At 38.1% G+C, this 22,472-nt stretch overlaps 1 protein-coding gene across 6 annotated transcripts in view; it reads left to right on the forward strand.

The window, feature by feature from the left end:
• Nucleotides 1-22,472, forward strand: part of Rev3l (REV3 like, DNA directed polymerase zeta catalytic subunit) — a 143,651-nt gene that overhangs the window by 62,474 nt on the left and 58,705 nt on the right. For 4 of the 6 annotated variants that reach the window (XR_380057.4, XM_006512622.3, XM_017313854.2 and 1 more), the window contains 7 exons: nucleotides 830-990; nucleotides 5,847-5,943; nucleotides 10,918-11,012; nucleotides 11,566-11,670; nucleotides 12,628-12,712; nucleotides 12,798-12,949; nucleotides 19,937-20,056. Coding sequence is in view for 5 of the 6 variants with exons in the window: in XM_006512622.3 (XP_006512685.1) it covers nucleotides 830-990; nucleotides 5,847-5,943; nucleotides 10,918-11,012; nucleotides 11,566-11,670; nucleotides 12,628-12,712; nucleotides 12,798-12,949; nucleotides 19,937-20,056 (815 nt within the window). In the remaining variant the exon portion in view is untranslated. The remainder of the gene's footprint in view (nucleotides 1-829; nucleotides 991-5,846; nucleotides 5,944-10,917; nucleotides 11,013-11,565; nucleotides 11,671-12,627; nucleotides 12,713-12,797; nucleotides 12,950-19,936; nucleotides 20,057-22,472) is intronic. The other 2 variants (XM_006512624.4, NM_011264.3) reach the window with 1 other exon arrangement.

Raw genomic sequence — 22,472 nt, forward strand, 5'->3', positions numbered from 1 at the left:
AGTAGTCTGAGACTCAGTAGTGTGAGACTCACAAGTGTCTTTTTAAAATGTCTTCATTTGTCAAGACCAGTTACAGTTTTTCGTTTTCTGTTTAATACCTACATCTAAAAAGAATGCAAGTAGGAACTAAGGTTAGAACATGTTTAATTAGTGCCAAGTAGCCACGTATAAGAACCATTTTGGGGGGCTAGAAAGATGTCTCGGCAGTTAAAAGCATGTGTCGCTCTTGCAGCAGACCCAGGTTTGATTCCAAGCCACCCACATGATGGTTCATACCCATCAGTAGCTCCAGCACCATGGGATGTCCTCTGACCTCCATGCAAGTACACTTAGTAGACAAAAATATCTGAAAGGAAACACTTGTGCACAAAAAATAAGTTAAAAATTGTTTTAAATAAAAAAATTTGGAAAAAAAAAACCTGTTGGCTTTTAGTTACCTTTGGAAGGGCTGGCTCCATCTTGGTAATCTAAGATGGGATCTTGTTGGAAGCCTAGGCAGACCACAGGCCTCCTTCCTGCTTTGCCTTGCCGAGTGCTCAGAGTATAGGCAAGCACTGCCAGGCCTAGGATGAATTTCTCTAATGCTTTTCTTAGGTGGTTTTAATTTTTTCCCATTTAATCCATGAATTGTTTTTTTTCATTGAGAAAAATTCATTTTACTTTAAGACTGTGGTTTAAACTTTTAACTTGAAATAAAATACATATTTCTAGAAAAAATGAAATGAAAATTTTAAGTATTAGTGGGAATTTCTTTTGTCTTCTATATTTCTGTAATCATTGCTTCATTTGATAATGAACATAATTCTCTAACTTTCTTTTTCTAATTTAGGATATGTGAACTTTTGCAAAGCGGAGCCATAATGAATAAATGTTACCAGCCTCATGAAGCGCATATTCCCTACCTCCTACAGCTCTTCATTGACTACAATCTTTATGGAATGAATTTAATAAACCTGGCTGCTGTCAAGTTCCGAAAAGCAAGAAGGAAAGGTACGGTTACTTTTCAAGTCAGACTAAGGGTGCTGTGTAATCAGTGGCTTACAAAGTAGTATGCGTAGTGGATAAAGAATAGAGAAATGCTGAGAGCAGGGTTTGAGACTATCAGGAAGAGCTTTGCAGGAGACATTTTCTGGAGCTGTAGAGGTTAAGAGCTCAGCAGTTAAGAGCATTGGCTGCTCTTCCAGAGGCAACAGGTTTGATTCCCAGCACCTACATAGTGCCTGCCTCACAACGATTTTTAATTCCAGTTCCAAGGAATCGATGTCATCTTAAGACACCAAGCACACAACTGGCAAGTAGATACTCTTACAGGCAAAATACCCATATATATAAATTTACTACTTTGTGGAGATACGTACATGCTCTATAAATCACCCACTCCTAAGGAGACACGCTGAAGATGTTTCATGTGTTTGGAACTATATAGGCATTGTCATAGTTTTAAAATATTTTAGTCACTTTGAAGGAAACTTTTTTATACTTTGGTATTGAAATCTGCAAACTTCCCAACTCTGCAACTCCTAAATAATCAGTAATAAACTTTTCTGTTTGTGCATAGGTACCTGAGCGGTGAATTAGTTAAACACCCGCCCAAAAGCTCTCTGGATGTATGCACGCACCCGCGCGCGCACACACACACATACACACACACACACACACACACACACACACGCACACGTGTGTTTGCACGTGTGACAGCTTATTTTGGTATGCCTTGACTGGCTCAGTGGTTGGGCATTTCTCATCCTCCCTAAGGCTAGCTACAGTCTAGCTACAGTCTCCCCTCCAACTTTGCTGAGTGATCTTGCTAAATCAACATTTCATCTCTGCTAGCCCTGACCCAATCAGGGAGTTTCTTTCTCGAATTCTTACATGCCTGCTTGCTTTCTTTCCTGCAGCTCCTAAGTCTGATCCCTCTGCTTTCCAGTTGTGGAAAGTGATCCTCCTCTTCTTCCCCTCTCTCTTGGTCTCCTGCCTGCACAATCTAAAAGTCCCACCTCTTCTCCCTGCCCAGCCAATGGCTGTACCGCAATTCTTTATTATCAACCGAAGCCAGTTGGGGGCAGGGATCCTCGGGTCTGGAAGCTCAGCTTTTTGTGAGCCGAAATAAAACAAAAGCATCAGAACCAATCTCCAATAAATACCCATCCTGTATATCTAATATTAGTAGAGATGTGGTTCATAATTTTTCTACTTAATATCCTATTATGGTTAATCTATGTGTCGTGGATTAGTACTTCATTCCTTAGAGTGACACAGTAATAGTCTGCTGTGTGTATAACGTACATTTTTTTCCCAGTTGGTGGGCATTTGGAGATTTTTTTTCCATATTTTTTACTCTTGTGTACAAAAAATTTTTTTGAACATATATTGGGAATAACATTTCTGGGTTCATTGGTCTTCCTTTCCTTTACATAAGAGACTGTGTGTGTGTGTGTGTGTGTGTGTGTGTGTGTGTGTGTGTGTGTGTGTGTACACATTCACACATGTACTTGTGTAGGCAAACACTTTACCTACTCTTTTTTCTGTTTCTTTTAGAACAAAATAAAGTGGACATTTTTTTCTGGCCAGCACGTACCTTCTGATTGCCACATTTCCTTCCCTCGTTGCCATACGTCTTCAGCCAGGGACGAGCATTTTTGTTTGAATTTACTAAACATTCTCCTTTGGTTTATTCTTCCCATTCTTTTCTACCCAAACTTCTTTTTGTGCCCATGAATAATGGGCTATATTTTCAGATCAATCTCTTTAAAAAAATCATTTAAAAACTATGTAATAGTTGAATAATAGTAAACACACCAAAAATGCAATAATAATAAAAGCTTTAAACAAAAAGAGATAGTAGTTTAGTAAGGATGATTTTTGCTCTGAGGACATATGTTTATTATGGGAAATTTAGAATCTTCTTTGAGGCAACCATCCTGGTTATAAAAGAAACCCAAACCCAGGTCTGCCTGGTAGGTGGAAAGTCCAGAGTATAGTAGGATTGCCAGTAGATGCACTCTTTAGTTGAACACAGATGGACAACTTGAACATTCTTGATACATTCAATGCAGTGTTTATCTCCTAGGACTAAACCATTCTCAAACCCAGAATGTGAGCTGAGATGTTACTAATCTGGTAATATATTTGGATCTGGTTGAAGAAGTGAATGTAGATCTTCCCTGGAGTGTCCTCTCTTACTAGTACTATCGTATATTAGATCTAGTCTTCATAAATAAAACCTAGAAAACACACCTTAAATCAGCAGAGAATCCAGATGTTGTCATTATTAGTGGCTATTGAAAAATTAACATTGTAATCTTCATCAAGTAAGAATGTTATGTGCAGAGTTCTACTATACAATGTTATATTCACCAGTAGTTTTTAAAATAAAATTGGCTCACCAACTATTAATAGTATCTTGATGTGGAACAATTTAGTCTCAGTGAAAGAAACTTCTTTTAGAAAGAAAATTTTTGTAGTGACAACATATACTATATACTATGTTTTTAAGTCCACATTAACCCAGACTATTACTATTACTCCCCTTCAAAGACCAAAATTATTTATTTATTTATGTATAAACTATAATACTAGCTAATAACCTCGTTTTAACAACATTCTTTTCTCAAACCTCTTGGTGATTGGAGTAATATAAAATCTCTCATAGGAACCAGATGGTCTGAACGAGTAGTTTTCTTTAAATCCTAAAAACCATTAAGAAAAAAGTCATATAAGGAGGGATGAGATAGGCTTGACCTCCTATTGATTTCTTTGTGGAAGGTTGGCACTTTGGAGCCCAGAAATAGGTTCACACTTGAAACAGCTCACATATAGTCACCTTAACTTTGACGGTGGTACTGTGATAATTCAGTTGGGAAAGAATAGTCATTTCAGAAATTTTTGAATGTAGAATTGTTGGATGTCCACATACTATGACTGGGACATATAGTTTATTGGTTTATACTGTGTATGTGTGTGCATGCATATGCACACATGCATCTGTCTGCAAATTGAATCCAGAGATCTGTGTATCCTAGACCAATGTTCTACATCAATCCACATCTCTCTTGTTACTTTTCATTTTGACATGGGGTCTTACTAAGTTGTTCAGGTTGACCTTGAACTCAATCTGTAGCCCATGTAGGCATTGGACTTATAATAGTCCTGCCTCAGTTGCTTTAATTGGGATTTCAGGCCTGCACCACCATTCCAGATGAATTACACATTTTTAAGTCATTAAAATGCATTACATATATGTAAAATATATAGTATAGATATATGAAATAAGTATATGTATGTCAAACGTAAAATATCAAGTATTTTAGATGAGAAATCTACCCATCCTTGAATTTGAAAGGGAAGTTTTAGATATATCTATGAGGGGAAAAGTTGGTAAGTTGGATTTTTCTTAAAATTTAAAACTTCTGCTCAGAGATGAAAACACATTTTAAAGAGTAAAAAGAAAAGGCTGAATAGACATCTCAGCAGTTAACAACACTTGCTTCTTTTATAGAGCACCCAAAGTTTCAAGCACTCACATGAAATTTGCAACAATCTATAACTCCAGTTCTAGGGATCTAATTCCTTCTTTTGTCCTCTGTGGGGACCAGGCACACACATGGGGCACATCTATTCAGGCAAGCATATACTCATACAGGTAAAATAAAAACGTATTTCCCAGTGGATCAGTTCTTTGAAAATTTTATATATTGTATTTAGATCATATTTACTGCCTCCCTCTATGCCTCCCAGATCCATACCATCTCTTCCTCACCCAGCTTTGTGTCCTATTTTTCATCTCCTCAAATACAGTTTGTGCTGGCCATATCCTTGTAGATGTAGAGCCTTCACTGGAGTGACCGACCTGTGAGGGCCACACGCTTACCGAAAACTGACTTTCCTCTCTCCAAGAGTTCCGCAGCTTCAAGTGGCTGTCCAACTCCCCTCTCCATGCTGGAATTTTGCCTGGCTTAAGCTTTCCTAGGTTTTGTGCATGATGTCTTTACTGCTGTAAATTTGTATATGCAATTGCCCTGCTGTGTCCTTGTTAGTACTCCACTGCTTCTGACTCTTAGAATCTTCCCATCATCTTTTCTGCAGTGGTCCCTGAGCCTTAGGAGGAGGATGGATGTAGATGGCCTATTTAGGTCTGTGCATTCCACAGAGAGAGAGAGAGAGAGAGAGAGAGAGAGAGAGAGAGAGAGAGAGAGAGAGAGAGAGAGAGTGTGTGTGTGTGTGTGTACATATGTGTATATATATTTATATAGTTCTTTTTCTCCATTTACTTATTTATTCATTCACTCACTTTACATCCTGATCACAGCTCTCCCACCTGTTTCCTCCCATCCCCTCCCCACAGCTCCTCCCTCCTTTATCTCTGAGAAAGGGAAGGTCTCCCTAGTTACCAACCCACCCTGGCACCTTAGTTCTTTATTTTTTAATGAAGTGTTAACCATTTAGATATAGTTATTATGCTATCAAATTTTATAAGTGCTCCTTACTCAATTCATTGCAAATACTTTTTTCTACTCCTAGTTAAGAATTATTGCTCTCAACTGTACATATGTAATCCTTTAAAATATTTTTTGGTGTTCTTACATGATTTGTAAATTATTTTACAAAGGATAATCTTGTACAAATTATAAATACAATTTGCCAGATGTAGTGGCTCATGCATGTAATCTTAGTACTCAGGATGTAAAGTCTATGAGCCTGAGACTGCCCTAGTCTACATAGTGAGTTCTAGGTCAGCTAAGGCTGTGTAATGAGACCCTGTCACCAGTAAATAAATGGTAGATGGATTGATTAGACAAAATAAGTTTAAAAGCATAATTTATCTAAATTTTCCTTTCTTTCTCTAGGTAATGCATCACATGCAACTGGATTATTCAAGCATCAATTGTCAGGAAATTCTCCTGCTGGCACTTTATTTAGGTGGGAAGAGGATGAAATACCAAGGTTAGCCTCTGTGGTCAAAGAAATGAACATTTTATATATCTATGTTTGTGATTAGTCAGCAGTGGTCATCATAATTAAAACTTAACTTTTACTACATTGGGTCTTTTAAACATTTATATTTAAAATATATCAATAACATAACATGGAATCATGGGTGTAAAGAACAGACCGTGGCGGAGAGGACGATGAAATGGCAGAATGTAAAGGCGCTTGCCTCCAAATTTGGTGAGTTTGATTCCTGGGATCCACATGGTGAGAACCAGTTCCTATAGACAGTGTCTGACCTCTCCGTGCAAGTGATGGCACACACACCTGCACACAGAGACACAGAGAAACCATATAAAGTTAAGTGGCATTTTAAAATATACAAAAGGCAGATGACAGAAAGACATAGTTATTACCTAACTAATAAAAGAACCTGCCAGGCGTGGTGGCACACGCCTTTAATCCCAGCACTTGGGAGGCAGAGGCAGGCGGATTTCTGAGTTTGAGGCCATCCTGGTCTACAAAGTGAGTTCCAGGACAGCCAGAGCTATACAGAGAAAGAGAAACCCTGTCTCGAAAAATCAAAAAAAAAAAAAAAAAAAAAAAAAAAAAAGGACCTGAAGTAGGTTGTTACATTTCTTTTTTTTTTTTTTTTTAAAGATTTATTTATTTATTATATGTAAGTACACTGTAGCTGTCTTCAGACACGCCAGAAGAGGGCGTCAGATCTCATTACAGATGGTTGTGAGCCACCATGTGGTTGCTGGGATTTGAACTCTGGACCTTCGGAAGAGCAGTCGGGTGCTTTTACCCACTGAGCCATCTCACCAGCCCCGGTTGTTACATTTCTTGCCGTTATTAATCTTCATCATGCACTCTGAATTGATGTCTTGCAAGTTACCAAGTTACAAACTCAGTTATTATAAAATAGCAATTTTAAATTAAATTAGCACATATTTTTAATAAAATAATTCTTTAGGTTTCTAAACATTAAGGAGTTATGGAAATAAATACAGGACAAAATACAACTTGTTTTGTTGATTATGCTTTTAGTATATTCAGATGCTTAGATTTTCCTATCACAAAGCAGACACATAACCATCGCCTTTCTCAATTATCAGTCATCTTTCCTTTGTAGATTGCCCTACAAAGCATTGCCCAAAGCTTTCTTAAGCCTCTTATTTTGGTTACTGTGGTATTGGCAACAAAGTTAAAGTTTTTTTTTCTTTTCTTTTTTTTTCTTTTGTTTTTTTGAGACAGGGTTTCTCTGTGTAGCCCTGGCTGTCCTGGAGCTCACTTTGTAGATCAGGCTGGCCTCAGAGATCCACCTGCATCTGCCTCCTGAGTGCTGGGATTAAAAGAGTGCGCCACCACGCCTGGCTTTTTTTTTTCTTTTTAACTTCATGTATTCATCCAATTTTTAAAAGGTTTTAATTACATTAATTTATGTATTTGTTGTATATGTGCACACATGCACAGAAATTAGTGTATAATTTGTGGGCGTCATTTTTTTCTTTTTACCCTGTAGATCCTAGAAATAGGTTTGATACCAAATGTTTTCACCCTGTGAGCCATCTTACTGACCCTATTTTTTAAATTTATATTTATTTTAATTCATATTATGTGGTTACTTATTTGGTGAGTGTGTGTGCATATATGTTCTGATGCATTGTTTGAGTCATAAGACAAATGTCAGGTTGTATCTTTCCTTCTATTTTGTGAGATCTGGGGATCAAATTTAGGTTATTAGTAGATCTTCCTGCAAGAAGCACCCTGTTGAGCCATCTCACTAGCTCACTAATCTTTGTGGAGTTTGTTTGTTCGTTCGTTCGTTCGTGTGTGTGTGTGTGTGTGTGTGTGTGTGTGTGTGTGTGTGTGTGTGTTTGTGAAGAGGCCAGAGGTCATAGTCAGGAATCCTTAGTCACTCACTTTCCATCTTACTTCTTAGAAGTCATTCACTGAACCTGGAACTTGCCAGTTAGGCTGAAGAGCTCCAGAGAGCATCCTCCTTTAGTCCTCAGACCTAGAATTACAGACTCAGGGTGCTACCCCAGCTTTTGTACATGGATACTGGAGATGTGAATATGGAGTCGCATGTTTGTGTGGCAAGCATTTTTCTGGGTTTGCTCTCAGCCCACCAACTCAATGATTGTTTTCTCTTTAAGCAGATTTGTGCATTTATATGTGTGAAGAAATGGGGTGGGCACATAGTATTCCTTGACTTTATTTCTAATACATATTAAGAAAATGAATTGCCAGACAGTGGTGGTGCACACTAATCTCAGCATGTAGGAGGCAGAGACAAGCAGATCTCCATGTTCAAGGCCAGCCTGATCTACCAAATGAGTTCAAGGACAGCTGGGGCTACCAAAACTATACAAAATGAAACAGAACTTACTGGTTGAACTTAAAATGATCATGAAAATATTTGTTTTGAGTGGTGGATACATCTTTATAATCCTAACACTTCAAGTAAGTTGAAGCACAAGCATTGGAAGTTTGAGGCTAAACTAGAACCCTGCCAGATAAACCAATCAATCCAAAGGATCAGTTTTACTTAGAGCTTATCTAATTGCCCTAAGTTACTTCCAGTTGCTGTGATGGAAAGCAGCTTTGGAAGGAAAGGATTTATTTCAGCTCAGTGCATCATGAAGGAAAGTCAGGGCAGGAACTCAAGGCAGGAATTCGACTGTAGGAACTGAAGCAGAACTACAGGGGATGCTGCCTGCTGCTTTGCTCTGTCTGGTTTCCTTAGCTTGTTTTTTATACAACCCAGATGTTCTACTTGATTTTGTGTTTTAAGTGGAAATTATCAGGTGCCGTGGTTCTCAGAGTTAATTGCTACAGAGATGAAGCTATAGCAGTCTGAGTACAGGAAGTCCACTGTCTACCCAATAGATTGTGTGTGTCTGTGTGTGTATGGGGGGGGGCGAGGAGAAAGAGAAAGAGAGAGAGAGAGGAGAGAGAGAGATGTATTTGTAGATTCACGAGCCAGAATGAGTATTGTGGTGATCAGAGGACATCTTAAGGAGTGAGTTTCTCCTACTGTTGCATGGGTTTGGCTTCAAGGATTGAACTTAGGCTACCACACTTGTAAGGCAAGTTGAACCAACCTGTAGGTATTTTTAAGAGTATAAGTGTTTAAATTCTGTCTGCCATGATTCTAATTAGTCAATCTCTTGTATTTAGTTGTCAGAGAATATTTAGGAACAATCCTGTAAGTTCCATTGTAATTTTATCTAACTTTAATCACCAGCATGAATTTTTTGCATTTACTTAATAACCCAAAACTTTTACCATTTTTTTCTACTGAAAATAATTTATTTTGAAAAGATTTTCCCCTCTAGAAGTACTGCATCAAATTTTTGAAATAGTTTTGTAATAAAGACAAAAAATAGTTGCAAATTTATGTTGATACATAACATACCTATAATCCCATGTCCCAGGCCAGCTTGGGCTATATGTTTAGCTAGACGCTGTCTTAAAAACAAACAAACAAACAAACAAACAAACAAAAACCAACAACCACAAGACATGGTGGTGTACATGTAGTCCCAGTACTTGAAAGGCAGAGACAGGCAGATCCCTGTGAATCTGACTGAGGCCCACCTGGTCTGCACCATGAATTCCAGGACAGCTAGGGCTATGTAGAGAGATCCTGTCTCGAAAAGAAACAAATTTTTTTCTACTGTGAGATTATATTTTTTCAGTATTGCTAAGTATTTTCCCCTAAAGTACCACTCTTAATAATGTTCATTTTTATTATAACTCCTATGTTTGTCAATGTAGTTCTTTCAAGTCTCAAAACATGTTAGTGTAAGAAGAAAGTTGTTAACTCTGAACTCTTCTCTCTAGCACTTAATTCATGAAACATGGATTTGGGTTAGTTAATGGACATGGAGGCCAGCCTACTTTGGGAATTATTTTTTCTGAAAGGTAAAGGGATATGTTTGTGATAGGTTAGCTTACTCTGCCCTTCTTTAGAAATGATACGAAGATCTTTGTGTGTGTGTCTGTGATTTAACAAATTAACTTCTTTGTTCTGTTTTATGGTGGTGAGGGAACTGTAAAAGATGAGAGCCAGACCTTAGGCATTCCAGCAGCCTTTCTTCCATTGAGCTGTATGTATACCACCAACCAGATAACTTAGTGTTGAATGTTCACCAAATTCTCTTTAGGAAAGGTGGTAGAAAATGAAAGTTTCTTAGTGTTCTTCTTAAAACTTTTTTAAAAACTTTCATCCTCTATTACAAACAAAGTTTCTGATCTTTCATTTTCATTCGTATCTCAGGCATGAGATACAAAGTTTGCAACAGAAAAATTGGGATCTGCACCAGGTGTCTATGAGTTCTGGGAGGAATGGACGGTTACATGGTGTCTTCCTCTTTTTGTTTTTAGTGGCTCTGCAGGAACTAAGCAGTGTTTTCAGGTCAAAAAGTGTCAGTGAGAACAGTCTGTAGTTTTCATCAGAAGGAAAGGTTGTCATCTGTGCCGGCTGGAACTCACTGCTCACGTGGGAAGAATGTTAGTGCCTCCAGCTCAGCAGTGGCTGAGGACAAGAAGAGGGAATGTCACTTGCCCACCTGTCAGTATGCTTACCTCATGTATGATTGTAGGGGAAAATGCCCGTAGGCAGCTTATTTTAAATATTTATGAATTTTAGTGAATTCTTGTGTTGTCTTAACCATATTTTAGCCAGATCCACATGCTAATTATTAAATATTTCTCACATATAAAATATGATTCTGAATATATGGACAGTAAATGGCATCCGATTTATATGGTATCCATAGGTTATCATTGTAATTTTTCATCCCATTATTTCATACACATTGTATCATGAATAATCATGAATTCATTTAATATTCTCAGGTTTTCTCATTACTGCCAAAGTGTGAATTCCTGCATAAGAAAAATCTCAGATCCCAGCAACAACAACTTGGGAAGTTTGTACTAATTACTATATTTGTTGACATTCTTTCTTTACAGTTCTTTATTGTTGGAAGGTGTTGAACCCCTGAGTACATGTGAACTAGAAGTGGATGCCGTAGCTGCTGACATCTTAAATAGGCTGGACATTGAGGGTATGCGCATGATTATTCCTGATATGCATTGTTACTCACAAAATGTAATGAGAAAGCAGAGCAGAGGTGTTACCAGAGAAGTGAGATACGGAAGGAGAAGGCAAGGTTTACCTGCGGGTTATATACCATGGACAGAAGTTTAGACTCATTTCTCATCAGTGTTTGAATTTTACTTAGTTTGTGTGTGTGTGTGTGTGTGTGTGTGTGTGTGTGTGTGTGTTGGTGGTGGGGGGTAGGGATGGGTTCCATCCAAAAAATTAAAATGGACGCACCATGATAAACTTGGAATAGAGATAATTTGCTCATTATAGCACACACCACATTTTTCTAAAATAATATCATAAGGCATGATAGTACATGCCTTTAATCCCAGCACTGAGACGACAGAGGCAGGCAGATCTCTGTTGGGTCCCAGGCCAGCCTGGGTTACATGATGAGTTCCAGGCCAGTCAGGGATGCACTGCAAACTAGCCCCCACTTTACTTATTAAAGTTTAAGAGTTTATAGAGAAGAGTGTTTCACTTTGACCCTTGTAGTATTGTTGTGATTGTAGCTCAGATTGGTGGAAACCCTGGGCTGCAGGCCATATGGGAAGATGAAAAACAGCGGAGAAGAAACAGGAACGAAAGCTCTCAAATCAGCCAGCCCGAGTCACAAGGTAAAGGCCCAACAATGCTCTGATGCTTCTAATGGGAAAATAGTGCTCTCAGCACTAAATGTTGTGTCTTAATTACCCCTAATTTTTCTATGTAAATCTCCTGTGGTCATTGCTGTACAACCAGTAAATCTTTATAATTATCTACAAAATATCACTTTATTATAGTCATCCCTCTGTCTCTGTGTTCTTGTTTTATGTGCCGTATCTTCTTGACACAGTTAGTTGTTTCCTTTCCATCCTCAAATATATTCTTGTCTTCTTTTTCCGAATAAGGTACTGAAACCATGAATCCCTGCTCAGAAACACCTTTTTATTTGTTCTACTTTGAAAATGTTGGCCATGAAACATTGTCTTCACTGTTCTCTGAAACTGTCATATAAACGCACCTTGATCATCATGTGAAACTGAGGGAAATAGTCCTTCGTAATTAAATGTTATAATCTGAAAGAATTTGAAGGCTCACACACTGTAGATGCAGCAAAATTTTAAACATAAAAATGTAAAGGACAGCTCAGAAAACACATGTGATGAGTCTCTTTGAAACCCAGTCCAAAATTTACATGTCACTGTAATATCTAGCATGCCAGAAATGCATTGGTAAAATTTAAGTATCTCTTTCTATGCTCTTTAAAATAGAAATGTATTTTACAAAGGAGGAAATTTCTAATTTCAGGGTACATGATGTATTTATAAATAGAGAGCAATAGTTTTGTTGTTGTTATTCTGTTTTGTTTTAGGTTATAATTATAGAACTTAAACTTGAAGTGGTAATAAGTTCTTAATTTCATTGTTTAATAACCTCCATTTCCCTTTTGTATGATCCTATAACAGGACTGCATTTAGATGGTGGGATATGGGCCAGGAGAAAGATAAATTGCTGTGATTTTCAAAGCTCCTTTAAGGAGAAAGGAAAAGTATTTCATCACTTGCTATCTAATGTACATTTTAAATTTAAAGATTGCAGATTTGTACCAGCAACAGAAAGTGAAAAACAATTTCAGAAGAGACTTCAAGAAGTTCTCAAACAGAATGATTTCTCAGTGTAAGTGGTTATTTATTGGAGATCTCAGAGCTAAATTTACTACTTTGTTAAATGTTTTGTTATAAAAAGTTATGTTTTAATGAAGCAGAACATTATCAGGATCTGTGGACTACAGCAATGGATCCCAAGAGTTCTCTGCTGAGTTAACATTACACTCGGAGATTCTTTCTCCTGAAATGCTACCGTGTTCACCAGCTAATATGATAGAAGTCCACAAAGACACAGATTTGAGCAAAGGTGAGATTATCGGATTATCTTCTCAATTAAACAAAAACTACTAAAACAAACATTTCATTGGACACTCATGTTAGTATTTGGCTGTTTCCTTGTTTGTTTTACCCCTCAGAATAAATATGGATATAGCAAAAATTATTTCCTTTTCTTTGACCCTTTCTAAATCTCTAAAGATAAACACTGTAGTCAAGTTTCTGTAAACTGTTATGATGTAAAATTTTATGATGATTTTTTATATGTGTATGTCCACAGTAAGTACTGTTACTTAATGTTTCAAATTTTATACAAAGCCACTATTGGCATAAATTAAGCGACTAGCATTTTCATTCAAAATGTATTTTTTAACAGCCAATTGAGGAATAATTTGGATAGCACAAATTCATTCATTTTAAGTACATAATTACTCTGTAATCTAATTTTAGAAAATATCCATCAGCCCTACAAGGCTTCCTTACTGGCAGTCATGACCATTCTCAGCTCCAGTTCCCAAGCAACCATTTTCTTAGATTGTTGTCTGTCTACATTCTTAGATATGTCATATGAAATCATACAATATGGCTTTTTTTTCTTCTACCACTTAGCAAATATTTTCAGGGTTTATGCTGTAGTAATTATCAATATTTCATTTCATTTTATTACCAATCATTATATTTGTTAATTCACTTATCAATTGGTAGATGTTTGAGTTACTTTTACTTTTGACTGAATAAAAATAATGTTCAAATGAACAATAAAATATGAAATTTAAAATATTGGAAGTAGTAGCAAATAAACCGATTGCAAAGTAAGCTTTGCTATAAAGTAATGCTTAGCCAAGTATGTTTTCATTTCTTTTCAGTAGTCACTAGAGTGTGGAATTTGTAGAGCATGTGGTAAATTTGTGTTTGGTTTTTTAATGAAATGCCAAGTTGTTTCCATAGTGGGCACTCTGTTTTATGTTACTACCAGCATTGTGTAAGGCTTCTTATGATTTAATGTTTTTATTTAACACTTGCTATTATGTCTTTAATTGTTCTAGAGTATATGAAATGCTATCTTACTGAGGCTTAATTTTTATTTCCCTTTAATTTATTATTTATTAATAGTAGTGATTATCATCTTTTTATGTCAACATGTTCACTTTGAGATTTATCATTGATTATTCACCTTAACTGCTGACTGCTTTACTTTAACACTTATTGGTCTCTCTACAAATATTAGATCGTTTTCACTTTTGCCCAGGGCTACGACTGCCATCTCAATGGCTTTGTGCAACGTTTTCTCTACAGAACACAAGTGAATAGTTGGCTGATAAGATGCATGCAGAAACTATGTTTGTACACAGTTGGTAGGCAAGAGTGTAGTGAAGGTTCTGTAGATTAGTCTTTGTTTCAGATGTGATGTGCTTAGGCAGGAGGACCCTTGATCACATTTAAGGTGCCAAACAATAGACTGAAATGAAATACAAAGAATGTATGCTACTGTGATTCTTTGATGTGGAATTTTCTTATTTTAATCTTCACTTTCGGACTATCAGGAAGTTGAAGCAATTAAAGGCCATTTCCCATTAGGAAATCTTTTTTAAAGATTGTGTGTGTGTGTGTTTGTGAGTATGTGCAGGTGTCCCCTCACGCTGAAGTGACTAGGAGGTTGTGAACTGCCTGATGTTGTTGCTGGGGAGTGAACTCTGCAAGAGCATTGAGGACATAACTGTAGTGCCATCTCTCAAGTCCTGGACTCTTGTATAAGACTTCCTGATATTTTGTAGAGAAAAACTTCTTTTATTTCTCCCTATCAAAACTTATTCCGGAGACAAATCCCTTTTTAAAGCTTATTTTATCCATCTTATTTCTTCCTCATGCTTTTTTAATTCTTTAGTATTTTGCATGTCATGTTTAATGTCATGTTTACCTCCTTCTGATGGCTTAGGTTTTGTACCTGGGGCGTGAATCCTTCTCTATCCTGATGTAAGGAAAGTTTCCTCAAGTCATTCTAAGGCTTAGGTGTGTGTTCTACTCTGTTTTATGCTGTTGTTGAAAATACTATGACCAAACGCAACTTGGAGGAGGACAGACGGGTTTATTTCATCTCATGTTTCCAGGTAGTAGTCCATCACTGAGGAAAGTAAGGACAAGTACTCAAGCAGGAGTAGAGGCAAGGACCATGGAGGAGAGCTGCTTCCTCTGGCTTCCTCAGCTGCCATTCCTACACAGCAGAAGACCACCTGCCCACAGGTGGCACTGCCCACAATGGGATGGACCTTCCTACAGCAATAAGTGATGGAGAAAGCGTCCCTCAGACATGCCCCAGGCCAGTTTGATCCAGGCAGTTCCCAGTTGATATGCCCTCAGATCACTGTGAATTGTGTTGGCAGTTGAAGCTCACTAGGAGACTAGTAATCCTTTGAACTAGACACATAAACCTATCACTTTTGCCATAGCATTTTCTTTCTGGTTTATGTACAAGATCTTATACTACCATGATTTAAAATAGTCTAACTTTTAAAAGCCCCACAGTCTTTTAAATAAATTCCAACAGTTTAAAAGTCTAGATTTTCTTTAACAATCCTGAATTGTCTGTATTCCTTTTCTCCATTGCCGTTATAAAACTCCATGACCAAAGCAACTTGGAGAAGAAAGTGTTCGGGCGTACAGTTCGAGGTATAGGAGTCCATCACCATCATGGCAAGACAGTGTAGCAGCAGGGCATCTGTGGAGAATCACCTCTTAAACCATACCTCAAAGTTCACTCTGAAGCGACACACTTCCTCCAACAAGGCTCTGCCTTCTAAGCCTTCTGTCTTACTTTTTTTTCTCTTGCTGTGTTAAGGTGCCATACCCAAGACAACTTGTCGGTGAAACAATTTATTTGGGGCTTACAGTTTCAGAGAGTGAGCCTATAACCACCATAGCAGGGAGCATGGCAGCAGGCAGGCATGGTACCCACTAGCAAATGAGAATCTACATCCTGATCCACAGGAAAGAGGCACTGAGAGAGAGGGGGATGGGAGAGAGGGGAAGGAGAGAGGGAGGGAACTAGGGAGGGAGGGAGGGAAGACTAACAGAGTGGAGAAGATGTTGGAGCATCAAAGCCCACCTCCAGTGACACACTTCTTCCAACAACTTGTAATCCTTCCCAAGCTAACTGAGGACCAAATATCCAAACCTCGGAGCTGACTGGAGCCATTCTCATTCAACATATTATATTTCCCCAAAGAGACCCAGCAACTACAGACAAAATATTCAGATGCCCAAGATGATAGGGACCATCTCATTCTAGCCACCACAGTGTCTTAGCTAGGGGCACCTATAAGACCAACAAAACTCTATAAACCTTTGTATACAAAGAGGGAAGAACCATGGCACAGTTAACGTCAAATCAAAACTAACATCCAATAATGTAAAGAACTCGGTGCCCAACACCTGCGACCTCTTCGTGATCTTCTGCATTCCGAAGAGTTGGATAGTTCTGCTTCTTTTTCTCTGCCATCCCGGCACATGGGACATGTCTCAGAGACTCGTGTTGGCTGCACTTCAGACCTTGGTCCTGGCATTTCTGGCGTGCTGGACCTCCACCGCACCATCATCATCAATGGCTACTCTTGGGCTCTCCAAGGATTCCAAATCTGCCACACAGTGCTAGATCTCAGCTGCTCTCTGTGTCCTCTTCAATCTTGCATCTGACATGCATATTACCATGTGGAGGATGCTTAAGACTTCAAAACCAGTACCAGGCAGAGATAACTTTTAGGTGCCAGCTTGATACGCAGTCTTTCTCCCACCACCACTACAACTTGTATGTGCTGACATAAGAAAACACTTCCCAGAAGACACTTCCCCGTGATGCTGATGACATATTAATCATAGATGGATTTCCAGCCACAGCTAAGCAGCATCCACTGCTCCAGTAAAGCACAAATTTTCCTTGCACCAATTCCTTTGTGTGTTTGTGACATTATAACATTGTCCCTTCTCCTTCCTCCCTCCAAACCTTCCGCTTAAGCCTCTGCCCATACGTCTTCAAATTCATGGCCTCTTTTTTTTCACTAATTGTTATTGCGTGTATATTTCTAAATATAACCTTTTCAGTCTGTATGATGTGTGTATGTTTTCAGGGTTGACCGTTTGGTACTGAACACCCAATTGGTGTGCTCTTCGCTAGGGAAGGCTACCTCTCTTGCCTCCAGCTTTTCTCAGTTGCCCATAGTTCTTTGTATAGGGTTTAGGTCTTACACTTCTACAGATTCTTAATAAAAATATATCACACAAATGGCCTCAATAGATTTTTGGGGGGATTCCTAGCTCTCCTCTGAAACTTCAGAAGCCATGTCTCCCAATGTCTCCATTTCTCTGCACAGTTTTTACCTTCTAAGCTCACCATAGCTCATTAGGTCTAAGCACTTAGTGGCTTTACCATCCTAAAGTTCTGAATGGTTCCACCATCCTCCACAAGCCCAGCATGGTCCCTTCACAGCAACTCTCCACTCTCAGGACCAATGTCTATCCTAGTTTTAGTTTGATTTTCTCTTTCTGTGATAAACAACTTGTGGAGAAAAGAGTTGGCTTCATTCTGGTGTCAGTTCATCACTGCTCAATGAAGAAGTCTGGGCAGGAACTCAAGGCAGGATCCTGGAAGCAGGAACTGAAGCAGAGTCCACAGAGGAACACTGCTTCCTGGCTTATACCCAGGTCCTTGTTTAGCTTCCAGGGGTATAGCACCACCCACAGTGAGTAGCACATGTCTGCAGTGCCCGTGAAGGCCAGAAGAGGGCATCAGACCACTTGGAACTGGGCGTATAGATGGTTTTCAGCTGCCATGTGGATGCTAGGTATAAAAGCTGAATTTTCTGATAGAGTAGCCGGTTCTTTTAACTGCTGAACCATCTCTCATAGCCTCTTTTTCTCATATCTTAATGGCCTGCCACAACATCAACAATGATGCAGGATAAAAACTTTGGTGATCAGGGTCTTCAAACCCAGCACTTCTTTTTTTCCTTCCCTTTTTCTTTTCTTCTCCTAGTCCTCTTCCTCAATTTCCACCTTTTCTTCCACCTCTTCCTCCTTTCTTGTTTTTTGTTCTTTGAGGTTGTTTGTATTTTTTTTTTTAATTTTTGTTTTCAGCCTGGGTGAGCCTAGCACTTTCTGTATAAGCCAAGCTGGTCTTGGGGTGGTCTTTATGTCCCTGTCTTCTCAATGTTGGCATTGCAGGTATGGAGATATTTTTAAAAATCACTAAGACTGAAATTTACATAGGATCATGGTAAATGTACTTTAATTGGGTTAGTAGCCTTTGTTATTCTTATTTTGCTAGAAGTTGTAGCCACTTAATATATGATGAATATTAGATTGAGATTTACTAATCTTCTGAATATATTGAAATTAGTCTTTCTTTTATACTCTTAATATGGTGAGTTACGTTTTTTTGAATTGATTTATTTATTTTTATTTATTTTTCTAATAGTTTTCTTAGAATTGTATGTATCAGTGAAAAAGCCATACTTTCCTCATTAAATAAGTTGTAAGGTTTCAGCTTCCCTTTTGAGAAGTCTTATTAAGTTGGGATCATCTGTCTCTTTCGGGTTTCATAGATTAAACTCCCCAGCCCCTCCAGATGCTAGCATTGTGTTGACGGGCTTTCCTTGTAAAGTAGCTACTTAACTCTGCTCTGGTGTTCTTCTGTTCTGCTTTGAGTCTGTTTTTATACCATTTCCCCTAAGACATTACCCATTTTCTGAGTTTTCCAGGGTTTAGCACAAAGCTGCTGATAGTATTACTTAACATTTTTACCTGTAGCATTCTTTTGTACTGTGTATTTATGCTTTCCCCATAACTACTTTGATCATTGTTTGTAATTATCTGTATCATCATTGGTTTCAGACAACCAGGATTTGTTTTTAACCAAATGCTTATTTTAGAAAGTTGTTTTCTGGGTTTTGATTATTTGTTTGTTTGTTTTGATTAAATACTCTGTCTTAGATCTACTATTTTGTAGTATATTTTATATAAAAATATTTTTCCTATTTAACTTCCAATAAATCAAAAGCATTTAAGTGTCAAGTCAGTTTAAATGTCTAAGCAAAAACTATTTTTCCAGTTAGTTGTAATACTTGCAGTTAGCTGCTGATTTTGTGTGTGTAGTCAGTCTCTCCCTCCCTCCCTCCCTCTCCCCCTCCCTTTAATATATGCTTTTTCTCCTCCTCCTCTCCCTTACTAGATTTTAATATGGGGTTCTCAAAATTATTGATTCTTTTTGGGCTTTAGACCCTCTTTTACATGTTGAAAGAAACTATTTTTAGGTAACAAATGGGAAGCTTTTGAAAAATATACAATTAATGCAAAAGGGAATTTACTTGTTTTTGAACCACAGAGAACAAAACACCATACCTGCCTATATTCCCAGCATTTAGGAGTGGAAGTAGATTATCAAAAGTTAAGATCTTAGCAAGTTACGGGCCAGATGAGACTACAGGAGATCTTATCAGAAAACGCAGCAAGAACAAAGACACACACACACACACACACACACATTGTATGTCTCAATACTGATTTTATCAGAGTACTATAACTGTATGGATATAATAAAATGCAGAAGCGTTTATGAGTACTTGGTGATGTATAAATTCATGGTGCTTTGCCCTTTGTTTGTTTCTGTTGTTGAGAGGTCTCACTGTATAGGTCGAGCTAGACTGGAGCTCACTGGGTAGAGCAGGCTGGTCCTGAACTCAGGGAGGTCTGCCTGCATATGTATTCCTCCCTCTGCTGGGGTCAGAGATGTGTGTCACAGTGTTCAGCTTGCTTGTTTATTTTTACTTTTTAAAATACATGTGATTGATAATGATATTCTTTGGACTTTTTTATTACATTCATATTGCATTTTTAGTATATTTCAAAATGTTAAAGTAAATTTATACTGTAATATTCTATAATTTGTACAAATTCTATATTGTGTAAGCTGATAGGTTTTAGAACCAAGGCATTGCCTTAATATTCTTGTCTTCTTTGTTGTCTTAAGGTAATACTAAACATAAAGTAGAAGAAGCACTTATTAATGAAGAAGCAATTTTGAACCTCATAGAAAATAGTCAGACTTTTCAGCCTTTGACTCAAAGACTGAGTGAGACACCAGTTTTCAGTAAGTAGCAACACTACCTTAATGTGTCATGTTTTAATCAAAGTAAGTTTCTGGTTGGTTTTTTTTTTTTCCTTTGATTTGAAGAAGTGAACATTTCACATTAAGTAAATGCTGAGTATAAAAATTAGTTATCTCATTAGATCAAGTAGTTCTATGTTTTCTCATTTTTCCTTAAAAAAAATAAATAAACAACTGTGAAAGATCTATAGTTCTTGAACTATATTGTATAAAAGCATATTGCTTTAGGGGTAAAACAAATTTATTTTGTTTTATTTTCCTATTTTCTATGTGTATAGTATGCATATAAATGTACATGTTCTAGCATGTGTAAGGATAAGCAGGGATGTGTTGTGTCCATGCATCTTGAGGCTCCAGAACAATGTCAGAACATCCTTAATTGTTCTTCAACCTTCTTCACAGAGACAGAATCTGTCAAACCCACAGCTTACTGTTACGGCTTGTCTTGGTAGCCAGCCTGCTCTGAAATGCCCTTCTTCACCTCCAGGGCAAGAGCTACAGGTGGGCTGCTCTGCCCTCCAATATTATAAGGGTTCCTGGAGGTCTAAACTCTGGTCCTTACACTTGCAGAGTAAGTGTACACTAACTACTGAGCCAGCTCCCCACCAACCAAACACACTCATTTTAAAACAGTATCCAAACGAAGCATAGTAATAAAATTGTGGATGCTTCTCTGTGGTAGGAGGGAGTTTACATGTAAGCCAGGAGTCCTGAAGAAGCACAGTGTTTTCTGAGTGTTGTTTTACCTCCTCGATGCATTTCAGCCAGAAGCAGTTATCTATGTGTCTCAGTTTGCTTGGTATCACCAATATTACGCTGCTTCCTTGTTTGTCCCTTTAAGTTTTTATATTGCATATTTGAATTTTTTATGTATTCTTGCTGTCTATCCCATAATATAAAAACTTCCTTGAGAAGGTATTTTCACAAAAGCTAATGTGGAAAAGAAATGAAGGGAGATTCCCAACATCCACCTTAGACCTCTACTTGCGCATGCACAGACGTCTGCACACACATTTGCACCCATACCACACACAGAAACATAAAAGAGGAAAAAAAATATGTATGTCACGACAGCAGGTGTGCCAGTTGATTTGGGGAGGCACTGAGAGGAAGGTGAAAGAGGAGAAAAAGGTAATGGAAACGTAGTGAGGTGATATGAACCATCAGTTCATATGCTGACTCAGAGTGGACATCAGAGGTGTGAAACCACCAGAATGCTTTCAGCTTTCTTGCATATACATGTGGTAGTAGAATTAATGGGTTATGTAGTGTGGATATAGGGGAAAATAAGCTCGGTTTCTCCTATATTCCTCACCACAACAGTCAACACAGAACAAGTCTGTGACTGGATGTCTAGGCATTTTCCCACATACCAAGCAAGCTGTCAGTTTTGGAATGGATATCTCCTTGATGTTCTCTAGCTCAATTCAGTTCTAACCTGCATCAACCTGGAGATTAAATCAGAATCCACAGGTGAGGGCTCCCATTCCCCTTCCCAAGGCTCAATAGATTTGATTGAGCAGATCACCAAACTAGGGCAAGCAGACTTACTACTGAATTAGTTAAAGGCTCTTACAAAGGTTACCAATAACAGCCAGAATCAATGAGTAAGTCAAGGGATAGGAGAAAATGCACAGAGCTCCCATGTTCTGTGCCAGCTTCTAGGAACATACCTGTGTGTGTGTGTGTGTGTCTGTGTCTGTGTCTGTGTGTGTGTGTGTGTGTGTGTGTGTGTTGTTGTTGTATGTTGTTTTTGTTTGTTTACTTGAGCTTTCTGAAATGTATATATTGTACACTGAATATATCCTCCTCATTCTTGGTAATTCCTTTTTCTCACCTCACCTTCCCTCCTGTAAGTCCATTTAGACCAGCAGTTCTCAACCTGTGAGTCATGACCCCTTCGAGGTTGAAATGACCCTCTTACAGGGGTTACCTAAAACCATTAGAAAACACATTACAATTCATAACAGTAGCAAAATTACAGCTTTGAAGCAACAGAAAGGTTGGGGCCACAACTGTAGAAAAGGGTTGCAGCATTAGGAAGGTTGAGAGCCACTGGTTTAATCAGTTTTACTTCTACTTTCAAAGTGTGTGTCTGTCTGTCTGTCTGCGTGAGAGAGAGAGATCCAGATTGAGATTTTAGATTTTATGTGTCTGTATAAAATCTGGGGACCACAAATGGAAGAAAATGTGCAGTCTTTGGGGTCTGTGAATATTTCATTATGTGGGCATGACTGATTGCCCAGTGTGATTAAGTCAACCATCAGTTACTCTGACTACACTGCAGGTTGGAGGATGGAACTGAGAGTCAACTCTAATCTTGCCTTTCTCTTTCTGGTTGTCAATATCCATCCTGTCATATTTAGCATATTAAAAGACACTTTGAAGATTACAAAGA

The sequence above is a fragment of the Mus musculus genome, chromosome 10 (genome assembly GCF_000001635.26).
Source record: "Mus musculus strain C57BL/6J chromosome 10, GRCm38.p6 C57BL/6J".
Taxonomy (NCBI): Eukaryota; Metazoa; Chordata; class Mammalia; order Rodentia; family Muridae; genus Mus; species Mus musculus.